We start from the raw sequence: 27,169 nt of genomic DNA, 5'->3' as shown, positions 1-27,169 counted from the left end.
ATTTCAATTAAATTGGTAAAATCTAGAATTGAAAGCTACTCTTATTAACTATCATAAGACAAACAACTGTCGATGCTGGATGTCTAAAACAAACCAGATCTCCTGAAGAGTCACCAGAATCAAAATGTTAACTCTGAATTCTGCCCACATATGCTACCAGATCTGTTGAGTTTCACCAGCAATTTCTGTTCTTGTTTCCCCCGTGATATAAAAACATCTGGTTTACTAATGCTCTTTACAAAAGGAAATCTGCTATTCTTGCTGGTCCAGACCAATAGCAATATGTTTGCCCCTTAACTGCCCTCTGAAATGGTCTAACAAAATACACAGATCAAGGGCAATTAGGAATGGACAGCAAATGCTGGCCTTGCTATCAACACCTAAGTCCCATGAAAGAATTAAACACAGGTTAAAAAGAGTTTCTGTGCCATTATTTGCATTTCAAATTGAAAATTTAGCATGTGTTATGATCCCAGCTGACAGTAATTCTGGAGAAGTCTGATCCCAAAGCAAAACTAGTTTTATACACCGTGGGCTGATATCACAGCTCAAGGATCATGATTCTGATTTTGTCTGCAGTTAAGTTCTATGCTTTGGCTGTACAAGCAGCAACATGGTGAAAAGCTCCTGACATCTGATACTACATGGAGTTGGTTGCTTGTGAAAGATGAGCTATGCCTGGCCATTACAATATCTTCTATTCTTGGAATGTCCGAAAAGGCAGCTCATCCATCTCTTGAACATGACTTAAACAGGTCCAACAGAGACAAAGACACCACAACAGACGTTTTAACAATAAACTGCATTTATATTTACAAAAGTGCAAAGATTTTCACAATTATTTGTCACCTGTGCCATGCAATTTTTTTTCTTTTCCCAGCCACTAAATGCATGTCTGACATCCACAGCTGGGTGGAGAGAGCCTGCTCTCTAATTGGCCTGGGAAGACTTGGGTGGTCACAGCTGGCAACTTTTGCTCTTAGAGGGCCCAGGTCTGCTGGAAGAGTGCTACTCTGACACAAGCTCATCTATCTCATATAGAACGTCTACATGAGTTGACATTGCAAATAGGAGTTGAGGTGGAAGGGGGTTGCATCTCTCGAATGTCCTGGGAGGAAACTTATGGGGAATCCTGTGTGTGACTTCTCCCATTGGATTCTTGCTGTCACCACCCTATTCCTTTATTGAAATAAAGGAAGGAATTGAGAATAATGGAAGTGGACAGAAGAACTATTGGGGTGATGCTGAGCAAAAAAGGTGGTGAGGTATGCCCAGTGAGTAAATGGGAAGAGCAAAGAAGGGTGAGTATTCTTGGGTGAAAGCTGTTGAGCGGACACAATGCATACAATAGTGGGAGTTGTATTTCATGAGCCTTGATGATAGGCATGTGTAATGACAGAGTTAGTGGTGGCCCCGTGAGTGTGATGTAATAGTGAAAAGATAGCTGGATTTATCCTAGGTTGCTCCGGGAAGCAAGAAAGGAGGTTGCTAAGCCGTTGGTGAAGATCTTTGCTTCCTCACTCTCCACGGGAGTCGTACCGGAAGATTGGAGGGAGGCAAATATTGTTCCTCTTTTCAAGAAAGGGAATAGGGAAATCCCTGGAAATTACAGACCAGTCAGTCTTACGTTTGAGCTCAGCAAGGTTTTTGAAAGAATTCTGAGGGATAGGATTTATGACTATTTGGAAAAGCTTAGCATGATTAAAAGGAGTCAGCATGCCTTTGTGAGGGGCAGGTCATGCCTTACAAATCTTATTGAGTTCTTTGAGGAAGTCACAAGACAGGTTGACGAGGGTCGAGCAGTGGATGTGGTGTACATTGACTTCAGCAAGGCATTTGATAAGGTTCCCCACGGCAGGCTCATTCATAAAGTCAGGAGGTATGGGATACAGGGTGATTGGGCTGTCTGGATTCAGAATTGGTTGGCAGAGAGTGGTTGTAGATGGTAAGTATTCTGCCTGGAGGTCGGTGCTGAGTGGTGTCCCACAGGGCTCTGTTCTTGGGCCTCTGCTCTTTGTAGTTTTTATAAATGACTTGGATGAGGAGGTTGAGGGGTGGGTTAGTATGTTTGCTGATGACACAAAGGTTGGAGGTGCCGTTGATAGTATCGAGGGCTATTGCAGGCTTCAGCAAGACATTGTTAGAATGCAGAGCTGGGCTGAGAAATGGCAGATGGAGTTCAACCTGGATAAATGTGAAGTGATAAATTTTGGAAGGTCGAACTTAAATGCTGAATATAGGATTAAAGGCAGGATTCTCGCCAGTGTGGAGGAACAGCGGGATCTTGGTGTTCAAGTGCGTAGCTCCCTCAAAGTTGCCTCCCAGGTGGATAAGGTTGTTAAGAAAGCATATGGTGTTTTGGCTTTCATTAACAGGGGGATCGAGTTTAAGAGCCGCGAGGTTATGCTGCAGTTCTACAAAACCCTGGTGAGACCACACTTGGAATATTGTGTCCAGTTCTGGTCGCCCTATTATAGGAAAGATGTGGAGGCTTTGGAGAGGGTGCTAAGAAGGTTTACCAGGATGCTGCCTGGACTGGAGGGCTTGTCTTACGAGGAGAGGTTGACTGAGCTCGGACTTTTCTCTCTGGAGAGAAGGAGGAAGAGAGGTGACCTGATCGAGGTGTACAAGGTAATGAGAGGCATGGATAGAGTCGATAGCCAGAGACTTTTCCTCAGGGCAGGATTGACTGCCACGAGGGGTCATAGTTTTAAGGTGTTAGGAGGAAGGTATAGAGGAGACGTCAGAGGGAGGTTCTTCACCCAGAGAGTTGTGAGCGCATGGAATAGCTTACCAGTGGTAGCCGTGGAAGCGGAGTCATTAGTGACATTTAAGCGACTGCTGGATATGCACATGGATAGCTATGAATTGAGGGGAATGTAGGTTAGGTTATTTTATTTTTGGATTAGGATCATTCCACGGCACAACATCGTGGGCCGAAGGGTCTGTACTGTGCTGTACTTTTCTATGTTCTATGTTCTTAACCTTTTGGTGTAGTTACATAATTGATGAGGTGAAAATGGAAGATTGTATGAGGAAAGTTGCTGTGAGAAATGAATGGACTGGACACCATGAATCTTGCTGGAAAAAAACACTTCTGACTGAAAATGGGGATATTCAGCTTCCAGTCTCTTTATTCTCAGAGACCTGCTTCAACATCAGAAACTGTTCAAAGACACCAAACAGAGAATGATTCCATTCAGAGAGAAACTTGCTTGTTCGTTCTTTACACAAATTCTTGTGTTCCGAATGACCAAACAAGAAACACTGGTTGACCCAACCCCACTGAAAATAATTTCCTACGTATGCTTTGCCTCTTAGCCCTTACAAGAGAACTTGTAAGTATTTCATGGAAACTGGTATTAACATAATCAGGAAATCAATTAACACTTATAGAATAATCTCCGATCACTTTAACGTGAAGTCCTATTAAGGCCAAAGAAAATATAAGCTTTTTCCATATGGGGTCATCAGAACAACAGAGTCTTGGCATACAATTCTTAGTGAAAATTACATGCATATTATCTGTTTTAGTATTCATGACCACGATGCTAATGTTTTCACATATATTTCAGAAGTCACTATTGTCAAGTTATCCCCCCACCCTGCCCCCAATATCAGAAGGAAACTTCTTGGTGGCCCAATTCCAGTTCATTTCTCAGTTTTCAAGAAGGAGTTAGATATATTTCTTAGGGCTAAGGGCATCAAAGGATATTAGAAAAATGGAGAACAGACTACTGAATTGGATGATCAGCCGTGATTATATTGAATGATTGAGTAGACTCAAGGCTCAAATGTCCTACTCCTGCTCCTCTGCTCTGTGTTTCCATATTATAGCAATAAATAGTTATGCTAGGGAATCCAATTTTCTTCCTTTTATGGATAACTAGGAACTTGTGTCACCCTTAGCACCTGGCATATGTTAGAAGGATTTGCAGGTTGATAATTAATCAGTTTGACTGTTGGATAAGCTTATTATCCTCGAGTCAGACTCAAGCTGAGAGCTTCTGGCTAAGAAGTGAGGTGCTACACATTGAACTACAAGACTGTCCATCCAATGCAAAACTCTCATTTAATACTTATGACATGCCCCAGAAAGTTCTTCATAATCTATCTTTGTGCGTTCTTCTATGGACCAAGTTTTTGGAAATTTCCTGCAAATATTCTAACCTTCTATAGTATCTGCGTTTGCCTACAATTCCCCTTTAAATTAACTTTTTAGCATCTTAAATACAAGCCTATGTTTTCCGTGGAAATACATAAAGAATGGCTGTAATAGCGCCTAATAGAATAAGTAATAGAAAAATGGGAACTTCAGTAGAATAAAGTTCAACTGCTTACTTTATATCTGCAGAAGAAAGACTTCAAGATAAATAAAGCCTCTGCTGATGCTATGGTGAACTACTTATGATTAAAAATAATTAATTGAGAAAATTATGATTTAAAGTTCATTTCCCTTCAGAAAATTAAGTGAGTAGCATGCATGAAAATCATAAAATCCATAAACTACAAGTGTACAATCAACTAAAGCCATTCTTTTTGTTTGGGAAATATTGTCTTCCGGTGAATGGAATTTACTGTTGTATGTGATTTATATTTATATAAGCAAAAAAGTACAATTCTAATAATATTAAAGATAGTGTTATGATAGCATAGGAATAGTGTACATTTAGTAGCAAAACATTGTTTAAGTTTGTATTTGTGTGTCCAAAACGGTTTTAATTTGAATGTCATATTTGCACCATTTTATTTTTTTTAGAAACTTCCTGTGACGGGTCCCCATATAAAGGTGTTTGGGAACTTTTATTTTCTTGATCTGTGGGCATTCTAACTTGCTGTAGTGATGTTAGTTGACTGTGCTCATCTGTTCTGCCAACGTACACAGAAGCAAGTGCTTTAAGATGATATGGGACAGCCTAGATCCATCTAACTTTAGAAAGTATGCAGCAGCATGAACTAGGTTTTTCTGTTTAAATCATTAACTCATTAAAGGTACTGAAGTTTTCTTTGCCACCAATGTCGTAGGTCATTGGAAAGGTTCTCGCAAGGGAGACATAATATTACCTTTTATGAATTTAAAAACTAAACTGGAACACAATTCTAAGTTCTGTTATGAGGATTTTTCCTCTGCTGACTTTGTATATTGAAATCATGGCAACATTGCATAGTTGTTCACTCAGTTACCAGTAATTCCCTGATATTGACAGTGCTGCCATAGCAGACATTTAAATAGCAATTTATAATAGTAAATATTTTGTTTCCTATGCATGATTTATAATGTATGAATTTTTTTATTGTAGGAAAACGATTCAATAAGACAATGGATCATAATGATTTTGGTGGTTGGTCACAGAACTCTGGATTTATCATAAAAGTTCACCATCCTCTCCTGCTAGGAAATGATGGATACTCTGTCTTTTACACAGATAGTGTGTTATACATGAAGCCATCTACTGACATAGGTACTTTATGACTCTCACATTGTGGACAGAAAATTAATAGTTTTGATTTGAAGAATCAAATTTGATGATAAGTTATAAACTCTTGATTCACATAAGCAACTGTCTCATTATTCATAGCTTGACAGATTGTACTGCATTCTGAAGGCATTTTCTGAAGTTTGTTAAATGACTGGTTAGGCCACTCTTGGAATACTGTGATCACTTCTGGTCTCCTCGCTGTAGGAAAGATATTGTGAAACTCTGAAGAGTTCTGAAAAGATTCACAAGGATGTTGCCAGGGTCAGAGATTTGGGGCTCTATGGAGAGACTATATTCGTTAGAGCGATGGAGCCTGAGGGGTGACCTTATAGAAGTTTATAAAATCATGAGGGGTATGAATAGGGTAAATAGTCATGGTCTTTTCACCTGGGTAGGGAGTCCAAAATTAGAGGGTATAAGTTTAAGGTGAGAGGGGAAAGATTTAAAAGGGACCTAAGAGTGTCAGTATTTTCATGCAGTGTGTGTTGCATGTACGGAATGAGCTGTCAGAGGAAGTGGTGGAGGCTGGTACAATTACAACACTTAAAAGGCATCTGGATGGGTATGTGAATAGGAAGGTTTTAGAGGGATGTGGGACAAATGCTGGCAAATGGGATTAGATTAAGTTAGGATATCTGGTCAGCATGGATAAATTGGAGCAAAGGGTCTGTTTCTGTGACGTATTTCTCTATGACTTTATGACACCACCATATGATTCAAATAGCATGTAAGTAATTCAAAAGTTGGGGCTTTACTTGATCAAATCCAATTAGTAATCCTCGAACTTGTTTCAGACATCGGCTATCAAGAAATTAAGCAGTGTTCTTAGTATAGAACGGGTTGTGTTCCAACCAAAAGAGTACAGACATTAAAGATCTGATGGTGAAACTAAAGCAAAAACACTCTAGTGGAATGATAACTAGCCACACCAGCACAGATTATACAAAGTCAGCTATAATATTCATTGTTTGGTTATTTGATCAATGTAAGGAATGACTCTGAAAAGGCCAACTTTAAAATGTTCATTTTACTCTTATTAAAATAAAGGCTAATGATTATAATAATTATCTTTCCTGTTTTTTTATTTAAAAGGCTAACAAGGTAGATAAAATGTTACATTTTATAAGTATGGAACAGAAGGTGAAGAGGAGATTTAATAGAATCGTAGAATTTTCATGATGTGGATTGGGCCATATGGCCCTTCGGATCTGCACAAACCCTCCAAAGAGCGTCCCATCCAGACCCGCCCCCACTACCCTATCCTTATAACCCTGCATTTCCCATGGCTAATCCACCTAGGCATTTTGGGCAATTTAGCATGGCCAATCCACCTAACCTGCACATCTTTTGACTGTGGGAGGAAAGTCATGCAGGTATGGGGACAATGTGCAAACTCCACACGGTTGCCTGAGAGTGGAATTGAATCTGGGTCCCTGGTGCTGTGAGGCATCAAAGCTTACCACCGACCCACTGCTGGCCTGTGATAATTATAGAAGTGTTCAAAATTGTGAATGATTTTGATCAGAGCAAATAGCAGTAGCAGAATGATCAGAAACAGGATAACATTTTAAGATACTTGAGACAAAAGAATAAGGTCAGATGAAGACATTAATTTTATACACTGATTTGTAATGGTTTTTAAAGGGACCCAGTAGATTAGACAAAAATTTTCAAACGGTAATTGGAGAAATAGTTGAAAGGGGAAAAGCCTTCAGCGCTACAGGAAAGGCCATAGTTGCGATATCAATAGAGCTGATATAATCGAGATTGCTACAGTGTCTCATTTTATGCTATGTCATCCTATGATTCTGTTGCATCTGAACTGGAGGGGAACCAGTATCCTGGTGGGCAGATTTGCTAGTCCTGTAAGGGATGGTTTAAACTAGCTTGGCAGGGGTGTGGCATCCTTAACTGCAGGGAGGCAAGTGTGAGGCTGGAAGGAGACACAGTAATCGGAAACAGCAGGTTGAAGAGACAGGCCAGGCTAGAACAGAACAGGGAGCAAGGAATACCTGTTGGATTAAATTGCTTCTATTTCAATGCAAGAGGGCTGATAGGTAAGGCTGATGAACTCAGGGTGTGGACAGGTATGTGGGGCTGGGATATCATAGCCATTACAGAAACATGGTTAAGGGAGGGACAGGACTGGCACCTTAACATGCCAGGGTACAGCTGTTTTAGGTGGGACGGGGTGGAGGAAAGAGGAGAGTTGCATTTTTGATTAAGAGGAGTATCACAGCTGTAGTCAAAGATGAAATAACTGAGGAATCATCTAGTGAGGCTTTGTAGGTGGAGCTAAGAAATAGGAAGGGGATGCTATTATTGGGGTTGTACTAGTCAACAGGAATTAGAGGAACAAATATGGAGGGCAATTGTGGAGATTTGCAGGAGAAATAGGTTTGTCATAGTGGAGAATTTTAATTTTCCTAACGTAGACTGGGACTACCATAGTGTTAAGGACTTAGATGGGGTGAAATTTGTTAAATGTGTTTTGGAAAGTTTTCTCAAGCAGTATACTGAGGGTCCTACTTGGGAAGGGGCAGAACCCGACCTAGTCTTGGGAAATAGGGCAGGACGGTGACTGAGGTGACAGTGGGTGATCACTTTGGGATCAGTGACCATGGTTCTATTAATTTTAACGAAGTTATGGAGAAGGACAAAACTAGTCCAGAGGTTCAAGTTTTAAATTGGGACAAGGTGAATTATTATGGAATTAGGTGTTTGCAGGAATTGATTGGAGTACTTTGCAGGCAAAGGAACCTCTGGCAAGTGTGAAGCTTTTAAAAGTGTGATAGCTAGAGTTCAAGATCTGTGTGTTCTTGTGAGGGTGAAATGCCAAAGTTGGCAGGAGTAGGGAACTCTCAATGACAAGATCTTGAGGCTTTGGCTGAAAAAAAGGAGGCATGCTCGGGGACAGGCAGCTGGGATCAAGGGAATCTCTGAAGGTATATGGTGGATACTGGAATTTACTAAAGAAGGAAATCAGGAGAGCAAAAAGGGGGCACAAGATAGCTTTGACTGAGAAGATCAGGGTGAATTCAAAGAGATTCTTTAAGTGTATTAAAGGAAAAAGAATGACTAGAGATAGAATAGAACCCCTCAAGGACTAAAGTGGACATGTATGTGTGGAACTGCAGGATATGGGCAAGGTCCCCACTGAAAATTTCTCCTCTGTATTTACTGTGGAGAAAGACATGACGACTTGGGAATTTGAGGAGTGGCAATATCTTGGAGACAGTCCATTATCACAGTAGAGGTGGTGTTGGAAGTATTAGAATGTATTAGAATGTCTGAAGGTGGATAAACCTCCTGGTCCTGACCAGGTATATCCAAGAAGCTAGAGAAGAAATTGTGAGGGCCCTGGCTAATACATTTGCATTATCATTAGTCACGGGTGAGGTCCCTGAAAACTGGAGGGTAGCGAATGTTGTGCCCTTATTCAAGATGGGCTGCAAAGAAAAACCTGGGAATTATAGGTCGGTAAACATCTGTGGCAGGTAAGTTACTTGACAAGATTCTGAGGGATAAGATATACATGAATTTGGAAAGACAGGGTTTGATTAGAAGTGGTCAGCATGGCTTCATGAGTGGGAGATCGTACCTCACAAATTTGTCAGAGTTCTTTGAAGTGACCAGGAAGGTTGATGAGTGCAGGGTGGTAGTACTAGTCTATATTGATTTCAGTAAGGCTTTTGATGAGGTTCCACAGGGTACGCTGCTCTGGAAGGTTATATCACATGGAATCCAGGGAGAGCTGGCAAACTGGACACACAATTGGCTTGACGGTAGGAAGCAGAGGTGGAATGGTAGAAGGATGCTTGTTGGACAGGAGGTCTGTGACTAATGGCGTGCCTCATTGGGTTGGTGCTGGGTCTATTGGTGTTTGTTATCCAAATCATTGATTTGGATGAGAATTTACAAGGCAGGATTAACGGGTGGTACTAAAATAGGTGGTACCATGGACAGTGAGGAAGGTAATCAGAAATTGCAGCAGGATCTTGATCACTTGGGGAAATGGGCTAGGAAATAGCAAATGTAGTAAGTGTGAGGCATTGCATTTTGGAAAGTCAAATCAAGATAAGAGTTTCATTGGGAATGGTAGAGCCTTAAGGAGTGTAGTGGACCTTGGAGTTCAGGTGCATGGTTCTCTCAAAGTGGAGTCACAGGTAGAGAGCTTTTAGCACTCTGACCTTCATCAGTCAGGGCATTTAAGCATAGAAGTTGGGAAGTTATGTTGCAGGTGTACAGGATGTTGGTGAGGCCACACTTGGAGTATTGAATTCAGTTTTGGTTACCTCGAAGGAAGAATGTCATTAAGCTTGATAAAATGCAGACAAATTTACAAGAATGTTGCCAGAGTTTAAGGGACAGAGTTATAGGAAGAGCCTGGACAAGGTAGTACTTGTTTCTTTAGATGGTACAAGACTGAGAAGGGATCTTACAGAAATATATAAATCATGAGAGGCATAGATTAGATGAATGCACTCAGTCTTTTTCCCAGGATGGGGAACTGAGAATTGGAGGGCATCAGTTTAAGCGAAGAGGGAAAAGAATACATGGAACTTGAGGGGCAACTTTTTGTTTTACACAGGATGAGACGCATATGGAATGAGCTGCCAGTGGAAGTGGTTGAGGCTGGTACATTAACAACATTTAAAAGGCATTTGAAAGAATACATGGATGGGAAAGGTTTAGAAGGATATGGGGTTAGAGTGGATGGACGTTTGGTCAGCATGGACCAATTTGGGCCGAAGAGCCTGTCTCTATGCTATAGGACTCTATGACTGTAGACATAGGAAGAAAAACTTGGTAAAGGGATTTTAAGTTGATCAGGATTTATGAACAAAAGTTTATTATATGTTGATATGGTTCAAAGAAACAGTCGTAGAGCCGAACAACATGAAAACAGAGCTTTCAGTCCAACTCGTCCATGCTGATCAGATATCCTATGTTAATCTAGTCCCGTTCACCAGCATTTGCCCCATATCCTTGTTAAACCCTTCCTATTTATATACCATCTCTGATGCCTTTTTAAATGTTGTAATTGTACCAGCCTCCACCACTTTCTCTGGCAGCTCATTCCATACATGCCCTACCCTCTGCGTGAAAATGTTGCCCCTTAGGCCCCTTTTAAATCTGACCCCCCCCCCCCTCACCTTAAACCTATGCCCTCCTGTTCTGGACTGCCCCACTCCAGGGAAAAGACTTTGGCTATTCACCATGTCCATGCCCCTCGTGATTTTATAAATCTCTACAAGGTCATCCCTCAGCCTCTGAAGATCCAGGCCTATTAGCCTCTTCCTATAGCTCAAAACCTCCAACCCTGGCAACATCCTCATAAATCTTTTCTAAATCCTTTCAAGTTTCACAATATTTTTCCTTTAATAGGGAGACCAGAACTGAATGCAATATTCCAAAAGCGGCCTAATCAATGTCCAATAGGTGTTACATGACCTCCCAACTCCTAGACTCAATGCACTTACCAATAAAGGCAAGCTTTCCAATCACCACCTTCCACTTTCAAGGAACTAAGAACCTGCACTCCCTCGGACCTTACCATTAAGTATGTATGTCCTGCCCTGATTTGTCTCTTCAAAATGCAGAACCTCATTTTATCTAAATTAAACCCCATCTGCCACTCCTCAGCCCATTGGCCAGTGTGGTCAAGGTCCTATTATACTCTGGTTTAAACTTCTTCGCTATCCACTACACCACCAATTTTGGTATCATCTGCAAACTTAAACCATGCGTCCTATGTTCACATCCAAATCATTACTATAAATGATGATAAGCAGTGGACCCAGCACCGATCCTTGTGATACACCCCTGGTCACAAGCTTCCAGTCTGAAAAGCAATGCTCCACTACCACCCTCTGTGCCCTACCTTCGAGCCAGTTCTATATCCAAAAGGCTAGTTCTCCCTGTATTCCATGTGACCTAACCTTGCTAACCAGTCTACCGTGTGGAACCTTGTTGAACACCTTACTGAAGTCCATATAGATCATGCACGCCTTCTGCCTTCAAAAGTGAGACATGATTACTTACGCATAAAGCCATGTTGATTATCCCTAATCAGTCCTTGCCTTTCCAAGTACATGAAATCCTATACTTCCAACAACTTGTCCACCACTGATGTCAGACTCACCAGTCCATAGTTCTCTGTCTTTTCCTTACCACCTTTTTTTAAATAATTGCATCACGTTAGCTCCAGTCTTCCGGTACATCACCGGTGGCTATCATTGCTGGAAATATCATTTCATATCAAAGGGGCCCCGCAATCACATCCCTAGCTTCCTACAGAGTTCTAGGGTATATCTGATCAGGTCCTGGGGATTCATCCACCATTATGCATTTTAAGATGTCCAGCACCACCAACTCTGTAATATGGACATTTTTCAAGATATTGCTATTTATTTCCCCAAGTTCTCCAGCTTCTATATCCTTCCCCACAGTAAACACAGATGCAAAATACTCATTTAGTATCTCTACCATTTCCTGCAATTCCACACAGAGGCAGCCTTGCTGATCTTTAAGGGGCCTTATTCTCTCCCTATTTACTCTTTTGTCCTTAATGTATTTGTTGAATCCCCTTGGATTCTCCTTAATCCCGTTTGCCAAAGCTGTTTTATGTCCCCTTCTTGCCCTCCTGATTTCCCTCTTAAGTATACTACTGCTGCCTTTGTACTCTTCTAGGGATTCACTCAATCCCTATTGTATATATACTTCCTTTTTCTTGACCAAAACTTCAATTTCTCAAGTCATCCAGCATGCCCTACACTTACCAGCTTTGCCCTTTACCCTAACAGGAACATACTGTCTCTGGATTCTTATCTCATTTTTGAAGGCTTTCCACTTAACATCTGCTTTCCCCGCCCCCTAACTCCCAATCAACGCATGAAAATTCTTGCCTAATACATCAAAATTGACTTTGCTCCAATTTAGAACTTTAACTTTCAGATCCAGACTATCCTTTTCCATCACTATGTTAAAACTAATAGAATCATGATCACTGGCACGTCAGTCATCTGCTCAGCCTTATTTTCCAAGGATGGGTCAAGATTTGCTCCTCCTCTAGTAGATACATTCACATACTGAATGTGAAAATTTTCTTGTGCACACTTAACAAATTCCTCTCCATCCAAGCCCTTAACACTAAGGCAGTCCCAGTCTATGTTTGGCAAGTTAAAATCTGCTACCATTACCACCCTATTATTCTTGCAGATAACTGAGATCTTACAAATTTTCTTCACAATTTCCTGCTGACTATTGGGGGAGACCTATAGTACAATCCCAATAAGTTGATCATCTCCTTATTTCTCATTTCCACCCAAATAACTTCTCTGGATGTACTCCCAGGAATACCCTAAGTACAGTTGTAATGTTATCCCTAATCAAAAACACGACTCCTCCTCCTCCTCTTGCCCCTCTGTTTCTATCCTTCCTATAGCATCTATACCCTGGAACATTAAGCTGCCAGTCCTGTCCGTCCCTGAGCCATATCTCTGTAATCGCTATGAATATCCCAGTCCTGTGTTCCCAACCATACCCTGAATAACTAAAATTACTATGCATTTCACGTACTGAATGGATGTGGAGCATGCCTTACATTGTTACCACTATTTCAGTTCTTTTTACCATAACCTTGTAAAAGAAATCATACGCTACACTAACTTGAAATACTTATTTGCACAAATTACCTGTCTCCATATTTTTCAACAGTTGATGCCGTACAATTTGGTTACTCAGAAAACAGTCATGTCGCAGGTATTTATTATTTATTCAAAAGGAAATTTTTCACTTATTTTCCCAAAAGCGATTTTTTGCTATTTGTTTGGTGAAATGTTTAAAGTACTGTATTTGCTTATCTTTCTTTTCCAAAATATGAAATTGCTGTTTTCTCCTCAATGCCTGATTTATCAAAGCCATATAGAGACTGTAGTTGAGAGGGAATATGGAATACCTCCTGAAAGATCTATGTCAATGTTGTTTTGTGCTGGGAATTATAATTAACCCGAGAGTGACTTTCTTTCCAACTGCCACTCCCTCAGGTGGAGGGCATATTGTCTCTCCTGAAACCACAGAAGACTGTAGATAGGACTGGGAATGTAATGGAGAAAATTACAATTTGAAGTTGCTTTGGTGTGATGCCAAAGTTATTGTTACTACAAATAGCACCAACATGCTATTTAAATTAAAAGATGTTTGATATTGGATCATTCTAATCTGGTAGATAATTCCAGCAACTGAATTTAGACATAATTTTTTTATTTGTTTATAACTTTATAGGTTTAGCATCTCTCACTTTTAACTTATCACATGAAGAAATATTTTATGCCAGGGAATGTAATCATTTTTTGACCGGAATCATCCTCGATTCGTATACTTTGAAGGATCCTCCACAAATAATTTGGGAAATACTGCAGCTAGTAAACATTCTTTGGGTATGATATATTAATATTGTTTTAGGAATGAGAAATTTGTCAACACTTGTCATTCTTATGTTTGTGCTTTATTAAAAAAATTATCAGTCAAGAAATGTAGATAATTTAGTATGGCAGGATATTATGCATGTGTAGTCTAAGTTTTGAAATTAATAATGTACAAGCCATAAAGGAAGGAGAAAGTGAAATTAAAAATGAAAGACTTTTAATAAGATAACCTCTTTCTAAGGTGAAGGCCAGTAATCACAGAATATACATTTACAGTAACTGGCAAAAGAACTGGAGGGGAGATGAGTATGTGTTTTACATTGTGAGTTGTGATGATCTAGAATGCATCGCCTGAAAACATAGTGGTAGCCGATTCATTAACTTCTGAAAGGAATTTAGATATATTTGAAATGAGTAACACAATAAGGTTAGGGGAATTTAATTGAAGAGCGCTTTGAAAGGACATGATTGGCTGAATTGCCACCTTCTGCGCTATGACTAAAAGGGTCTCCCTGCTAATCAGAAGGTAACATTAAAATGGGAGGGAAAAAAGTGCATAAAGAATTGAAAATGACAAACGGCACCAGAGTAAATATTATTAACGTATTAGGTGAGATCAGAATGACAGGAAATTTGTTAAGGTCTAAGTTTGGTTTACTATGCATGTGGATGTATGATGTCAGGGGCATGAAAGACCTGGCCATGACTACGGAGACCTGACTCAAAATAGAATTGAGAACCAAATGTGCAAACAAATTGTACAAACATAAGCACAGAGGAGACTCTTTGGCTAATCACGTCTGTTTGGCTGAAAAAGTAGCCATTGCACTCCACTTTTCTCAGAATCATGAAGTTTTTATAGCATGAAAAGAGGCCCCAAGGTCCGTTGTATCCACACCAGCCATCAAAGATCCATCTATTCCAATTCCATTTTCCAGCACATGCTAGTTGCCTTGTATGCTACCACATTTCATATGACCATCTAAATAGTTCTCGGGTGTCTTGATGGTTCCCACCTCTACTACCCTCTTTGACAGTCAATTCCAGATACCCATAGCTCTCTGGATGAAAATATCTTTCCTCAAATCCCCTCAATACCTCCTGCTCCTTACCTTTTTAAAAAAATTATTCATTTGTGGATGTAAATGTCACTGGTTGGTCAGCATTTATTGCCCATTCCTAATTGCCCTTGAGAAGATGGTGGTGAGCCACTTCCTTGAACTGCTGCAATCCACCAGCTGTGGGTTGACCCACAATGCCATTAAGGAGAGAATGAGTGACAAATCAAGATGGTGAGTGGCTTGGAGGGGAACGTGAATGTGGTGGTGTTCCCATGTACCTGCTGTCCTTGTCCTTCTCAATGGAAGTTTTCAAGTGTTTGGAAGGTGCTGTCTGAAGGTTTTCGGTGAATTTCTGCAGTGTATCTTGTAGATAGTACACACTGATGCCATGGACTGTCAGTGGTTGAGGGAGTGGATGTAGTGTCAGTCAAGTAGGCTGCTTTGTCCTGCATGGTGTCAAGCTTCTTGAGTGTTGTTGGGGCTGCATTTATCCAGCCAAGTGGAAAGTATTCCATCACACTCCTTAAAACTGTCCCCCCTGTTTTCTGACCTCTGTACTGTGGGGGGAAGTTGCCCACTATCTACATTTTCTACGACCCTCAAAACTTTGTAAACCTCCATCAGATTTCCCCCTCAGTCATTGTTTCTCTAAGGTAATAATTCTGAAAAAGAGGCATTCAGGACTCAAAATATTAACCATTTTTATCTCTCCACAGATACTATCTCACTTGCTGAGTTTCTCCAGAATTCTGTGTTTCTTTCAAATTTCCAGCATCTGCAGTATTTTGCTTTTATTTGAAACATTGTGGTGAAGTGAATCACTTCTGCATCAATCTTCCTATAGTGTGGCAATTAGGACTGCACTTAGTACTCCAGCTGTGCCCCAACTAACATTGCATACAACTCCAAAACCACCTTGCTCTTGTATTGACTGTCTTGACTAATACAGTCAAGTATCCTTAATGCCTTCTTAGCAAACTTATCTGTCCTGATGCATTCAAGGATCTGTGCACATACACACCAAGGTCCCTCAAATTATCTGACCTTCCTACCTTTCATCATATATTCCCTTGCCTTGTTAATCCTCCCAAAACGCATCAGTATATTTTTGCAGGATTTTTCAGAAAACCCTGTGGTATGCTTCTGGACATAGCCTTCCAGTCATTAAAAGAAACTTCAACTGTCATCCTCTAGTTCAACCACTAAGTCACTTTTTGATCCAATTGTCAAATTGCCCTGGATCCCTCATCAAAAGCCATACTTTATGTCTATGTAGATGACATCAACTGCACTACCCTCATCTATCCACTCAGTCATCTCTACAAAAATGCAAATTTTTTGGACATGATCTTCACCTTACAAAGTCATGCTGATTGTCCTTAATTGATCCTTGCTTCTCCAAATTAAGAATACTTCTGTCCCTCAGATTTTTTTCCCTATGGTTTCTCTGTCACAGATGTTAAACTCACTGGCCTTTAGTTGCTGACTTATTCCTCCAAGCATCTAGCAAGTTTTGAGAAGATTTGTAGCTCAGGTTGAGGTTCTGGATGTGAGTTTGCTCACTGAGCTGGAAGGTTAGTTTTCAGACGTTTCGTCACCATTCTAGGTAACATCATCAGTGAGCCTCCGACGTGCTAGTGTTATGTCCTGCTTTCTACTTATCTGTTTAGGTTTCCTTGGGTTGATGTCATTTCCTGCGTTGGTGATGTCAGTTCCTATTCTTTTTCTCAGAGGATGGTAGATTGATTTGGAGCCAATGTGTTTGTTGATGGAGTTCCGGTTGGAATGCCATGCTTCTAGGAGTTCTCGTGCTTGTCTCTGTTTGGCTTGTCCTAGGATGGATGTGTTGTCCCAATCAAAGTGGTGTCCTTCCTCATCTGTATGTAAGGATACGAGTGATAGTGGGTCATGTCGTTTTGTGGCTAGTTGATGTTCATGTATCCTGGTGGCTAGCTTTCTGCCTGTTTGTCCAGTGTAGTGTTTGTCACAGTCCTTGCAAGGTATTTTGTAGATGACGTTCGTTTTGCTTGTTGTCTGTATAGGGTCTTTTAAGTTCATTAGCTGCTGTTTTAGTGTGTTGGTGGGTTTGTGGGCTACCCTGATGCCAAGAGGTCCAAGGCTCCAAGCATCTTGATAAATGAGCTGTTCTCAGACCTCAAGGAACCCTTTGGCAGAGAGGATTTTAAACTAATGTCAGAGCCCCTTCAATTTCCCTGCCTCCCACAGCAAACGTGCTAAAACCACTAATACCTCCTCTCTCTCAATGCTAATTCATTTAAGAGTATCATAGCCTCTCTCCCTGCTTTATATACCTACATCTTCTTTCTCTACAACGAATATAGACACAAAATACTCATCTAAAACCTCAGTTATGTCTTCCAATTCCATATGCAGATTGCCACTTTATCCCCTAAAATTTTTTACCGGTTATTTCTCTTTCTGTAATGTACTTGAACATCATGTCCCCTCCTCACTCTCCTAATTTCTTTTTGAAGCAATCCCCTGCACCTGCCATACTCCTCAGGTACATCGGCTTTGAGCCTTTGGCATTGACTGTAAGTTTCCTTTATTTAATTCTCTATATCTCATGAGAACCAGTACACTCTAGACTTGTTGTTCATACCCTTCACCTTTACTGAAACATGTTGGCCCTGAGGTTTCTCCCTTTTGAATGTCTCCAATTGCTTTATGGATTTTCCTGCAAGTTGTTGCCTTCAGTCCACTATGACTGTATCCTGCCTTATTAAAACTGGCCATCCGCCAATTCAGAATCTTTATTTCCAGTCTATCTTTGTCCTGATTTTACTGAATTATGGTTAATGTAATCAAAATGCTGTCTTATTGTCCAATCTACCATTTGTCCAACTAAATTCCATCCAGCACTGCTGTCTCTCGTAGGACTTTTTACTTGCTAATTTAAAATGCTCTTCTGGATATCCTTTTATCTCTTCCTTACTGTCTTTAGTATAGCCCAAGAAAGGTGACTGCCTCCTCTTTTGGTTTTAAGTATTACCTACATGGTCTCATTTTAAGGAACCTTCTAAGATATCATCCTCCCTTATCACAGTAATTGACTTCATGATAAATGTGACACCCGCTTCCAAAGTAACCTTGCCTATTGAACAATGAAGAGGTTATTTTCAAATGTATGCGCAAATCTGGAACACTGACATCAGAACATATTGATTCAGGGTCTTCTGGAATATAACAGGAACACAGTGTGGCTTTGTTTTTCCAGTAAGGCCTTACAGATTACACAAAAAGTGGCTAGCTTTATTTCACGCTCATGGGAAGCTGATCCCCTACTTTCCAAAAAGTTTTCTACTTTATCATCAAAAGTCATGAGTTCTAGTGAATGTTTGTATAATACTATAAAAATGGAACATAGCTTTGTATTAAGTGCTAAGAATGATTTCTTTTCCTATGAAAATCTGGTATTCAGCTTCACATGAGAGGGAGTACATTTAAGTTACACAGTGGTCATAAGTTAAAGTGTTATTATTCAATTTGGTATCACTTCAATAGCTACCTAATGTGCATACTCAAGTATGTAATGTACTTTTAATTTAAAAAAATACTCCAGCTCATGGAATGTTGCTGAAAATTTAAATGAAATTACTTCCAGAAAAAAATGTCTGTAGTTCACCAAGTGAATTTGCTGGTTGATGAGCACACTTTGAATGTACAGAACATTGTAACGGAATAATTACTGTTTGGGATGCAACTTGTTAAGTATCTCATTTTATGAAAAAATTTTAGACAGAAGAAATAACACCAGAAACATTTGTGTCTAAGCTGCTAAATCTGAAGGTCTTCAAGAACCAAAAACAGTCACATGACAAGCTGGTTAAATGGTTAACGGTAAGTGATGGATGTTCAGTTGGGTTGCAAATTCTTATGACACTTTACATCAACAGTTTATTATTCATGAAAAAACTACTAGGGTACACGTTATAACCAATTACAGCATAGTAAAAATGAAAATCAACAAGAGTTCCTAACTTTGTTCAAAACCTTTATGAGAATCAAATTTGGAATGAAGCTCAAAATAATCATAAAAAATTGCTTTAAACTATTTAGCCTTATAATTTGGGATAGAATGATGAAGTGTAGTATGATAGTGCTGGGGTAGGTTAGTTCAGATGGCTGGATGGCTGGTTTGCAATGCAGTGCCAATAGTGTGGATTCAATTCCTGCACTGCCTGAGATTACCATAAAGGACTCTTTTTTTTCCCCCAACCTGCTCACCTGAGGTGTGGTGACCCTCTGGTTAAATCACCATCAATCAGCTCTCTTTGAGAGAGCAGCCCTATGGTCTGCTAAGGTGATGGCAACATTACCTTCACAAATATCAATGCTGGAGAGGGATTAAAAGCACATGGAAAGCTACATCTATGATTTAGCATGCATCACTATAAATTTATAAGAAATAGAGCAGAATTAGCTCAGTTGGTGCATCAAGTTTGCTCTGCTATTTGATCATGGCTGATGTGTTCCTCACTCCCATTTCATGCCTTCTCCCCATTACCCCTTGAACCTATTACCAACTTAAAAATCTGTCTAACTCCTTAAATTTAGTTACTGTCCCAGCATCCACCACACTTTGGGTAGTGAATTCCACAGATTCACCATGCTTTGGGAGTAGTTTCTCCTCAATTCTGTTTTACATTTATTGCTCCTTATCCTTTGACCTCTCATCCTAGAATGCCCAAGAGGAAGCTTCCACTCCTCATCTATGTTATCCAATTCTTTTATCATCTTAAATACCTCAATTTGATCTCCCATCATTCTTCTAAATTCCAGACAATACAGGCCTAAACTGTTCAATCTCTCCACATACGACAAACCCCTCATCTCTGGGATCAACTTAGTGAACTTTCTCTCCACCACATCCTTCTTCAAGTTAGGGGACCAAAACTGTGCACAATACTCTAAGTGCAATCTCACTAAAGCCATGTATAGTCACAACAGTACTTCCCTTTAATTATATTCTATTTCTTTAGCTGTGAAAGCCAATATTCCATTCACTTTTGTTATTATCTGCTGTACCTGCATGTTAGTTTTCTGTGATTCATGCATGAGGAAACCCAGATCCCTCTGCAGGAGAGCACCCCGAAGTTCTTTCTCGTTTAGGTTGTAGGTCACCTTCCCATTTTTTCTGACCAAAGGCATGACCTCCTATTTATCCACATTAAACTCTTTCTGCCACATTTTGCCCGATCTCCTTACCTATCTACATCCATTTGTAAGGTTCTTATTTCAACATTGCCATATATGGTCCCACCTATTTTTGTATTGTCCAGAAATTTAGCTATAGAGCCTTCTATCCCTGTATGGAAGTTGTTAGTGTTGATTGTAAATAGCTAAAGTCTGAGAACCAAACCCCTGTGGCACCTCGCTTGTTACTTCATTTACCCCAATCCTCTGTCTTTTGTCTATCAGCCAGTTACCTATCCAGCTAAATTACTCCAATCCTATACGATTCAACCTTGTGAATTATTATTTGGTAGTTAATTCAGTGATATTGACAAATTGATCAAGATGTTACAGTTTGAATTTTACATAGGCAATTGGGTGTCTTAGAGGGTGTCACTTCTGCCATGGCCTGTGGTAGGGTTTCTAGTACCATTATGTGCTTTTTAGCTCATTTTGCCAACAAGCAAATTGGAACATGAGTTAAATGGCAGTTAGTCAGGAGGTGCTCAACTCACCAGGGCCTTTCAGGATTGAAAATTTTTGTGTTGTATTTATGAAGGTCACCTGTACAACCTTCATTCAGTGCAAGCCAGAAGCATCATACAACCTGCGTTGATTGCCTGCTACCCTCTGATGACTTCACACACCAGAAACAAGTTGGCTAAGATGTTTTCCAAATCTTCACTAAACGTGCCGGTGCAGGCCATTCTGGTTCAAGGGATAGTGCTCTTTGTACTGAATGCAGCAAGAAGCAATCCTACCAGCCCCAACTGGCTTGGGCCAAGAGTGGCACACAAGACAGTGTCAGTGGGATTTAATGAAAGAACCTAGAAGCTGTACAGGCAAAGGATGAATGATCCCTGTTCTGCAAAGGTAAGTTCCACCATCTTGCCCCTGTAAAATTACACTGAGTGATGGTCCTCTGTGTATAACTCTGTCACTGTACTGCCATCACAAAGACCTGCTAACCTAAAAATCACATGTATGATGTATACTACATTTTCTACTCACTCTGGTTAGGCTCACCAACATAACGTGGTCACACATGCTCAAAGTGCACATGCTTCCATTGACAACAGACTTTATTCCTCTCTCCTTGTTTGACAAGCTGGTACACACCACAAAGGACATGACAATGTGACATGAAGTATGCCAAATCTGAATTCTGACCCCTTGTGTGAAGCAGGCAGTGGAACTGGCAGGTCACACTAGGAAAACCAGTGAGGAGCAGTCTGTAATCTCTCACGTTTGTCTGAGGGGCGTTGTGGATCGCCAACTAAACATTTGTCTTTCACAGGTATGAATGGTCAATAGACATTCAACTGGAAAAGGTGACAGCTTGTGCACAGCAGGACCACCATCTCTGAAGATGGTGGCTGTGAAGCCTCAGAAAAAAACAACTGCAGTGTTTATCTATCTTTCACTAGCTCAAAGTTTGTCATCGTGATGAACATTCTAGTTAGAGCAGATTCTGGAGAAGATATCAGGTCAGCACTTCCCTGTGTGCTCAGTAAGAGGAGAAAACAATCTTAAAGTTTATGAAACTTTGAAGACTGACAAAGTTCGGGCACCTGCTAAAGCTTATGCTGAAGACTTGCCTCCTTAATTGGTATAAGTGACATGCTCAATCTGTAGAGAGAAAGGCAGGGAAACTTTAGGTAGTGATGTTGAAGGCCCTCCATACTGGAAGAGTCTATCCAACTTTTGTTGTGGCTTTGGCATGTGAACACTTTTCCATGAAGCAGTCAAGTTGTCAACTGCTTTAGGGACCCAGGATCAGCAGAATGCTTAGTGGCTGCCAGATATCTGCCCTGACCTGTACTTCTTTCTGCTCTAATCGCGGGTGCTCCATATCAATGTAATTGAGAGAGGGGAACAAAGCTCCTTCACCTCTTTCCAGGATCCTCCTTCCTCTTGGGTAGAGCCAGCAGGCATCCAAGGGGAGGAGGAGACAGCCAAGCACCCTGAAGGCTTCATCTTGGAACAGAGATCTTGGCCCTGACCTGCCCTTAACTCCTTTCTACCAGTGACTATTTCCTGGAGAAGCTCAGGCTGAGTAGAGTGCACCTCCAAATAAGTTCCCAAAATCTTTACAATCGCCAGGATGTAGCAGTCAGCATTTTCTAAGCCAGCTGTCGCTATCAGGGTTGTACTTATTTGTAGTCAGCAGGGGGACAAAAAAAAACCTTTTGCGGTGGCATGGATATTTAACCAATTTTGTGTATGTAAACAAATGGTCAATTTTTGCAGTTATGACAGTGAAGTCTCACCTCAGAGCTGTTGGCCAAGCAAATGTACCATTAGCCACTACCACTACAGCACTTCGGGCTGAGTCGGGTAAATGCTGTCAAGGAGGGACAGCCCCTGCCTGCCATTTGTATCCAGGGAAAACCTGTTGGCTGATGCTTGGTGTGGGTCTAAACACTTGGCATGGAATTGCACTGCTACAACTTTAAATTCTAGTGGTGGTAAGCCTCAACTAGCTTACAGGCCGACTGGTGAAAGTGCAGAGCAGCTAACATATGACAAGTCAACTGGAATTTATATTTTCCACCCACCAATCAAGGTCTGCTAGTCCAATATTTTAGTTCGGGTTATTGATCAGATACCTTTTATCTCGTTCAAAGTATTTTGTTACAGTGGTTATAGAACCTAAACAAGGAAAATAATTCAGCTTGCTTTATTGGCATGTGCAAATGAAAAAGGAAAAAAAATTGTTCTACCAGCTTTTGTTCTTAAAACGTAATTGATACATAAACATTGCATGTGTTTGTGTTTTTCAGTTGACGCTGCCATTTGCTTGGAAGTATAGCCACTGCATGGAACTATTGTTGAAGAAAGGGTATTATAAATCTGTCTCATTCCCTGTGTTAGGAAACTAGTTCGAAAAAAAACTCAACAGAAATAAATTTGAACCTAATGTTACTGACTTCATAGCAATTGTTGTCTACAATGATGATCAATATTTTAAAGGTTCATGGCAAATATCAGTATAACTTGAACAGTAATCTATTTCATGCCACATTGTTTTTTCAGAAAGCTGGGCTTCAAGAGATGGAGACCTGAAATACATTTTATCATTGATGTAACTATCATCAGTCCAGTTGGCTCACCACCCTCTTTTATCATCACTGTGGAATCACACACAGACCACTATTACCACAAAGAAAATCATTTTTAATAACTAATTACAAAACACTGATCCCAACCACTTTTTTCACAAGATTGGCTTGAACATGTATTTTGTATAAATTAAACGTAATTTTTAATTTGGCCACATAAATATGAGAGTTTTGCTAAACTTGCAAAATACAGGTCATAACTAAAAATGCATGTTTTTCTGCAAAAGTAAAGTTCTAAATATGTTGGTGTTTGGGTCAGAGAACAGATTAATAGTTTGAAGAATTTTTTAAAGTCATCTCTAGAAGCTGCAAGTCTATCTGCTGGATGTTACAACAATTTGGCAGTATAAACAACCAATTAAGTGAAAATCTGATGTTAAAACTTATTAATTACTTGCAATTTAGAGTGTATTTGCCTCACAATGAAAACCATTCAGCATATTTGTGTAGCAGAAGCTTTAACATTAACTTTATGTAAGAGATGTAGTCGCTGTTTTAATATTTTACGTGTTGAGTGATGCAACCTTGCAGGCATTAACAACTCGATTATATTATCCAAGCTTGACTCTGTGCCTTGAATTTGGAATGGGACACTTTGCTTAAGGCAAATGGTCCTTACTTTTAACTCTGGAATGATCCTGTTTTTACATCTATCAGAATGCGAGACTTGGAGATTCCTGAAGCCTTAAGGTGCAGAAAAAGGTATGTTAAAAAATTTGGGCAGGGCAGGAAGATGCCGACATAGCAGGAGCTGTGACCATAGCTCTATGTGAGTTGCAGTCCACGTTATTTGAAGAGAGCTAATGTCTTGCTTGTCAAAAATGCTGCTTTCTTGAGCTGTATTCTGGGTGGAAATGAACTTGAATGCTGCTGATTTTTATTGACTAGCAGGCTTTTCCTAGAGTTCTTGGTGGCAGATGATTGAAGGCTAGAGCCACCCCTACCCCCGTCATGCAATGCATCCCTTTATTCACAGCGAGCTTATGCTATAGGTATCTGTGCCGGCCCCTTCATACTTCAGCCAGAATTTTGTTAGGGTTTCCTCAATGGCATACTGAGTTTATCTTGAGTACATAAAGCAGAGAAACAATACACAGCTGGTAGCAGTCTTCTGTCTACGAAGAGGTCCAAATGGGACAACCATGCCAAACCCTTTTGTTTTAAGCTCTACAGGGTTGTTTAGCATGTTGCCACATTAAGAAATCATATGGCTCTAATTCTGGTATGCAGAATCTTCCTGTAATAAATATGTGAACAATGGTTGCACAGCAAGCAGCACTACTTGTTCTATGTCAACCCATTTAGGTTCTTATAGTTCAAACCTTGTAAGCTTAAATAAACATTTTACAAAGTTGTTGCTTTGTTAATTTGTCCACTCTTCTTGAACGAATAATATTTCATTTGATAAAGATTCGTGAATAATGATCACAACTAGAAACAAAACCGCTCATGTTTATTAAATATTGAAATTGCCCATGTGTAGAAGCATATTAAACGACATGACAGCAAATGCAAACTCTTCTCAGCAAAATAAATCAGTTTTTTTTAACTGGATGAAATTATCAATGGCACTTAAGTGATTTCCCTATTTAATTTAGTATTGGAAAAAAATTAAATTTATTTTTCTTGCCCAAAATAAACCAGCACCACTTGTGCCAAATACATTATTTACAGAAACAAATATTTAGTGAAATAAATGCACTACATTTAATTGTCAAACAGGAGTTAAAAACTCCTCTGTCTTCAGTATCTCGTTAGTCTCACCAAATCATCTTGTCACTAGGCTACCCTTAGCCAATGTGACAATTAATGTTTTATTTTGTGAAAGGAATCCTTTATCAACCATTTTAATCAAGTATCCCAACTAAGTTTTCAACTGCAATGTACTAGAAATTAGCTAACAATCAATGCCTATGTAAACTGCTCAAAACTTGGATCAAACAAAACACAAGATCTGCACGGAAATGGTAACTAATATTTACAATTTGGGAAAATGTTATATATGAACTGCAAGGAAAAACAGATTTCAATGTCCAATGGTCAAAGCTGCTCAGCCACATAGACTTCCAAATACGATCACGGCACAAAAAAATTCTAGTAAGTACCACATCACATTCTGTTTTGGTGTGATGTGCAAAGTATGTGGAAAGCTGATGGTTCTACTCTTCAATGGCTCTTTAAGAGTTACACGTGTCTTCACATAACATGCAGAATACCAAAGAAGTGTCAAACCTAATGGAAAATACACATTAAAACAATGCAGTAAATATCACAAAAAGAACTACCAAAATTAAAGTTAATTAATTTTCTGCTCATAGTGAGGACTATTTGTGGGTGGAAAAGAAAATGACTTCCAATTGCAGGCAATATAGTTCTTTAGAGGAGGGCTGTAAATTCTCTCAGGAGAGGTCCATTTTTGTGCCAAAGTGATATTCTCATTTCCTACAGAGGGTATCAATTTCATACTAATTTGTACTATGAAAAATCAGTTTTTACATAATAGAAACATCCATTCTTTCAATTCTGATTGATTCTAAGCTTATTTATTTGATTTACCCATAATTTAAGGTACTGTAAACAATTTAAACTTTTAAAATTCTGCAGGGAAACTCTGGTAACCTGGTGCACAGCAAAGTAGCACATATTAAAAAAGGAAACAAAAGATATGATTTTTGAAGCAACCTTCCTATTAATAATAACAAAGGATTGTAATATATTTGGAAAAAATGATTTTAGTTTTCAGTTTTGTGAAGGTCAACTTTTTTGGAAAAAAGAAGTTAAAGAAGTCAGTTTGAACAGTATTCTAAACAATATTTACAAGAAGTTGCATGACTAACAAGCCACCATGTTTGTTGACTCAAGTGTTTACAACTCAGAAAAACGACCAGAAGCAGGTTCATGCAGACAGAAGAGATCCCTGTGTTGTCAGTAGCAGTTCCAAACAGTCAAGTCTGGGATATTTCCTAAAAAAAATGCTGTGAAGGTGTCAGAGAGGAAGACATCCTACAAGGTATTGAAGGTGTATGTTTACAGAACGACATTGAGTTGTTAGCAGCTTGTTTTAAGAATCTCAATAATAAAAGAAAGTAGCATTAAAGTGAACACAGAAATTGCCTAAAGGAAACTGATTATAACTGTGCCATCTAAACAAGCAGCTTTAGGCTTGCAACAGGGATGACTCTTCACTGAGGTTTGAGTGTCTTTAAGGATGGCTAATTCTTTCATATTTATGATATTGCTCAAATAATTCTTGTTTACTATACTACAGTTTGTATCTTTTCACTTGTGTAATGAACATTTAAATTCTTCTCTTAAAAGTAGATTGCAGTCTCTTACAAATGTGTTCAATGACTCTAAAACCGATAAAAGGAGAAGTAAAACTTATACTATACCAAGCCAGATTTCATTCCGGAATCTGATTTGTCCAATAATTCCAACAACTGGGATCATAACTCAGACACATTAGCTCTCTTAATTTTATCAGTGATGCAATCTGTACATCAAATTAAGTATTCCTGGTGACAGAATTTTTCACAAGAATTTCCAATTGATAACCCCCTCTGCCTTAAAAATATTCAATGATTCTGTCACCAATGGTCTCTGGGGAAACAGAATTCTACAGACTCTCAATCCCCAGGGAAAAAGTTTATCATCATTGTCGTAAACAAAGTTCTGTTGCTTTAATAAACAAATAATTCTTGATCATTCAAACTGGGAATTTTGTTGTTTTTGACCGTGAGTTGCAACAACATGGAAAGTATTTAAGGGAAATAGCAAGCAGGCTTGGGTAAATCAAAGGTAAGAGTGTGTTAGAGAGGAAAAGTACTGAACAAATAAAGCCAGAAAGCAACACCTCACTTACTTAGACAAGGCAGGACAGA

At 39.6% G+C, this 27,169-nt stretch overlaps 2 protein-coding genes across 2 annotated transcripts in view; one reads left to right on the top strand and one right to left on the bottom strand.

Moving 5' to 3' along the window:
* LOC125459928 (BTB/POZ domain-containing protein KCTD19-like) overlaps positions 1-23,588 on the top strand; it is a 118,733-nt gene extending 95,145 nt beyond the window's left edge. The window contains 6 exon segments of the mRNA XM_059651529.1: positions 5,301-5,474; positions 11,101-11,148; positions 13,200-13,244; positions 13,767-13,921; positions 18,730-18,831; positions 22,950-23,588. Of these exon segments, the coding sequence (XP_059507512.1) occupies positions 5,301-5,474; positions 11,101-11,148; positions 13,200-13,244; positions 13,767-13,921; positions 18,730-18,831; positions 22,950-23,048 (623 nt within the window). The 3' untranslated portion in view covers positions 23,049-23,588.
* The window catches only part of plekhg4 (pleckstrin homology domain containing, family G (with RhoGef domain) member 4), a 194,879-nt gene continuing 191,060 nt past the window's right edge, over positions 23,351-27,169 (bottom strand). Inside the window, exon 23 of the mRNA XM_048546548.1 lies at positions 23,351-25,520. Coding sequence (XP_048402505.1) covers positions 25,515-25,520 — 6 coding nt within the window. The 3' untranslated portion in view covers positions 23,351-25,514. The remainder of the gene's footprint in view (positions 25,521-27,169) is intronic.

Source organism: Stegostoma tigrinum, chromosome 16 (assembly GCF_030684315.1).
Source record: "Stegostoma tigrinum isolate sSteTig4 chromosome 16, sSteTig4.hap1, whole genome shotgun sequence".
NCBI lineage: Eukaryota > Metazoa > Chordata > Chondrichthyes > Orectolobiformes > Stegostomatidae > Stegostoma > Stegostoma tigrinum.
Note: the sequence above shows the minus strand (reverse complement) of the source record. Positions and strands in the feature narration are given on the sequence as shown.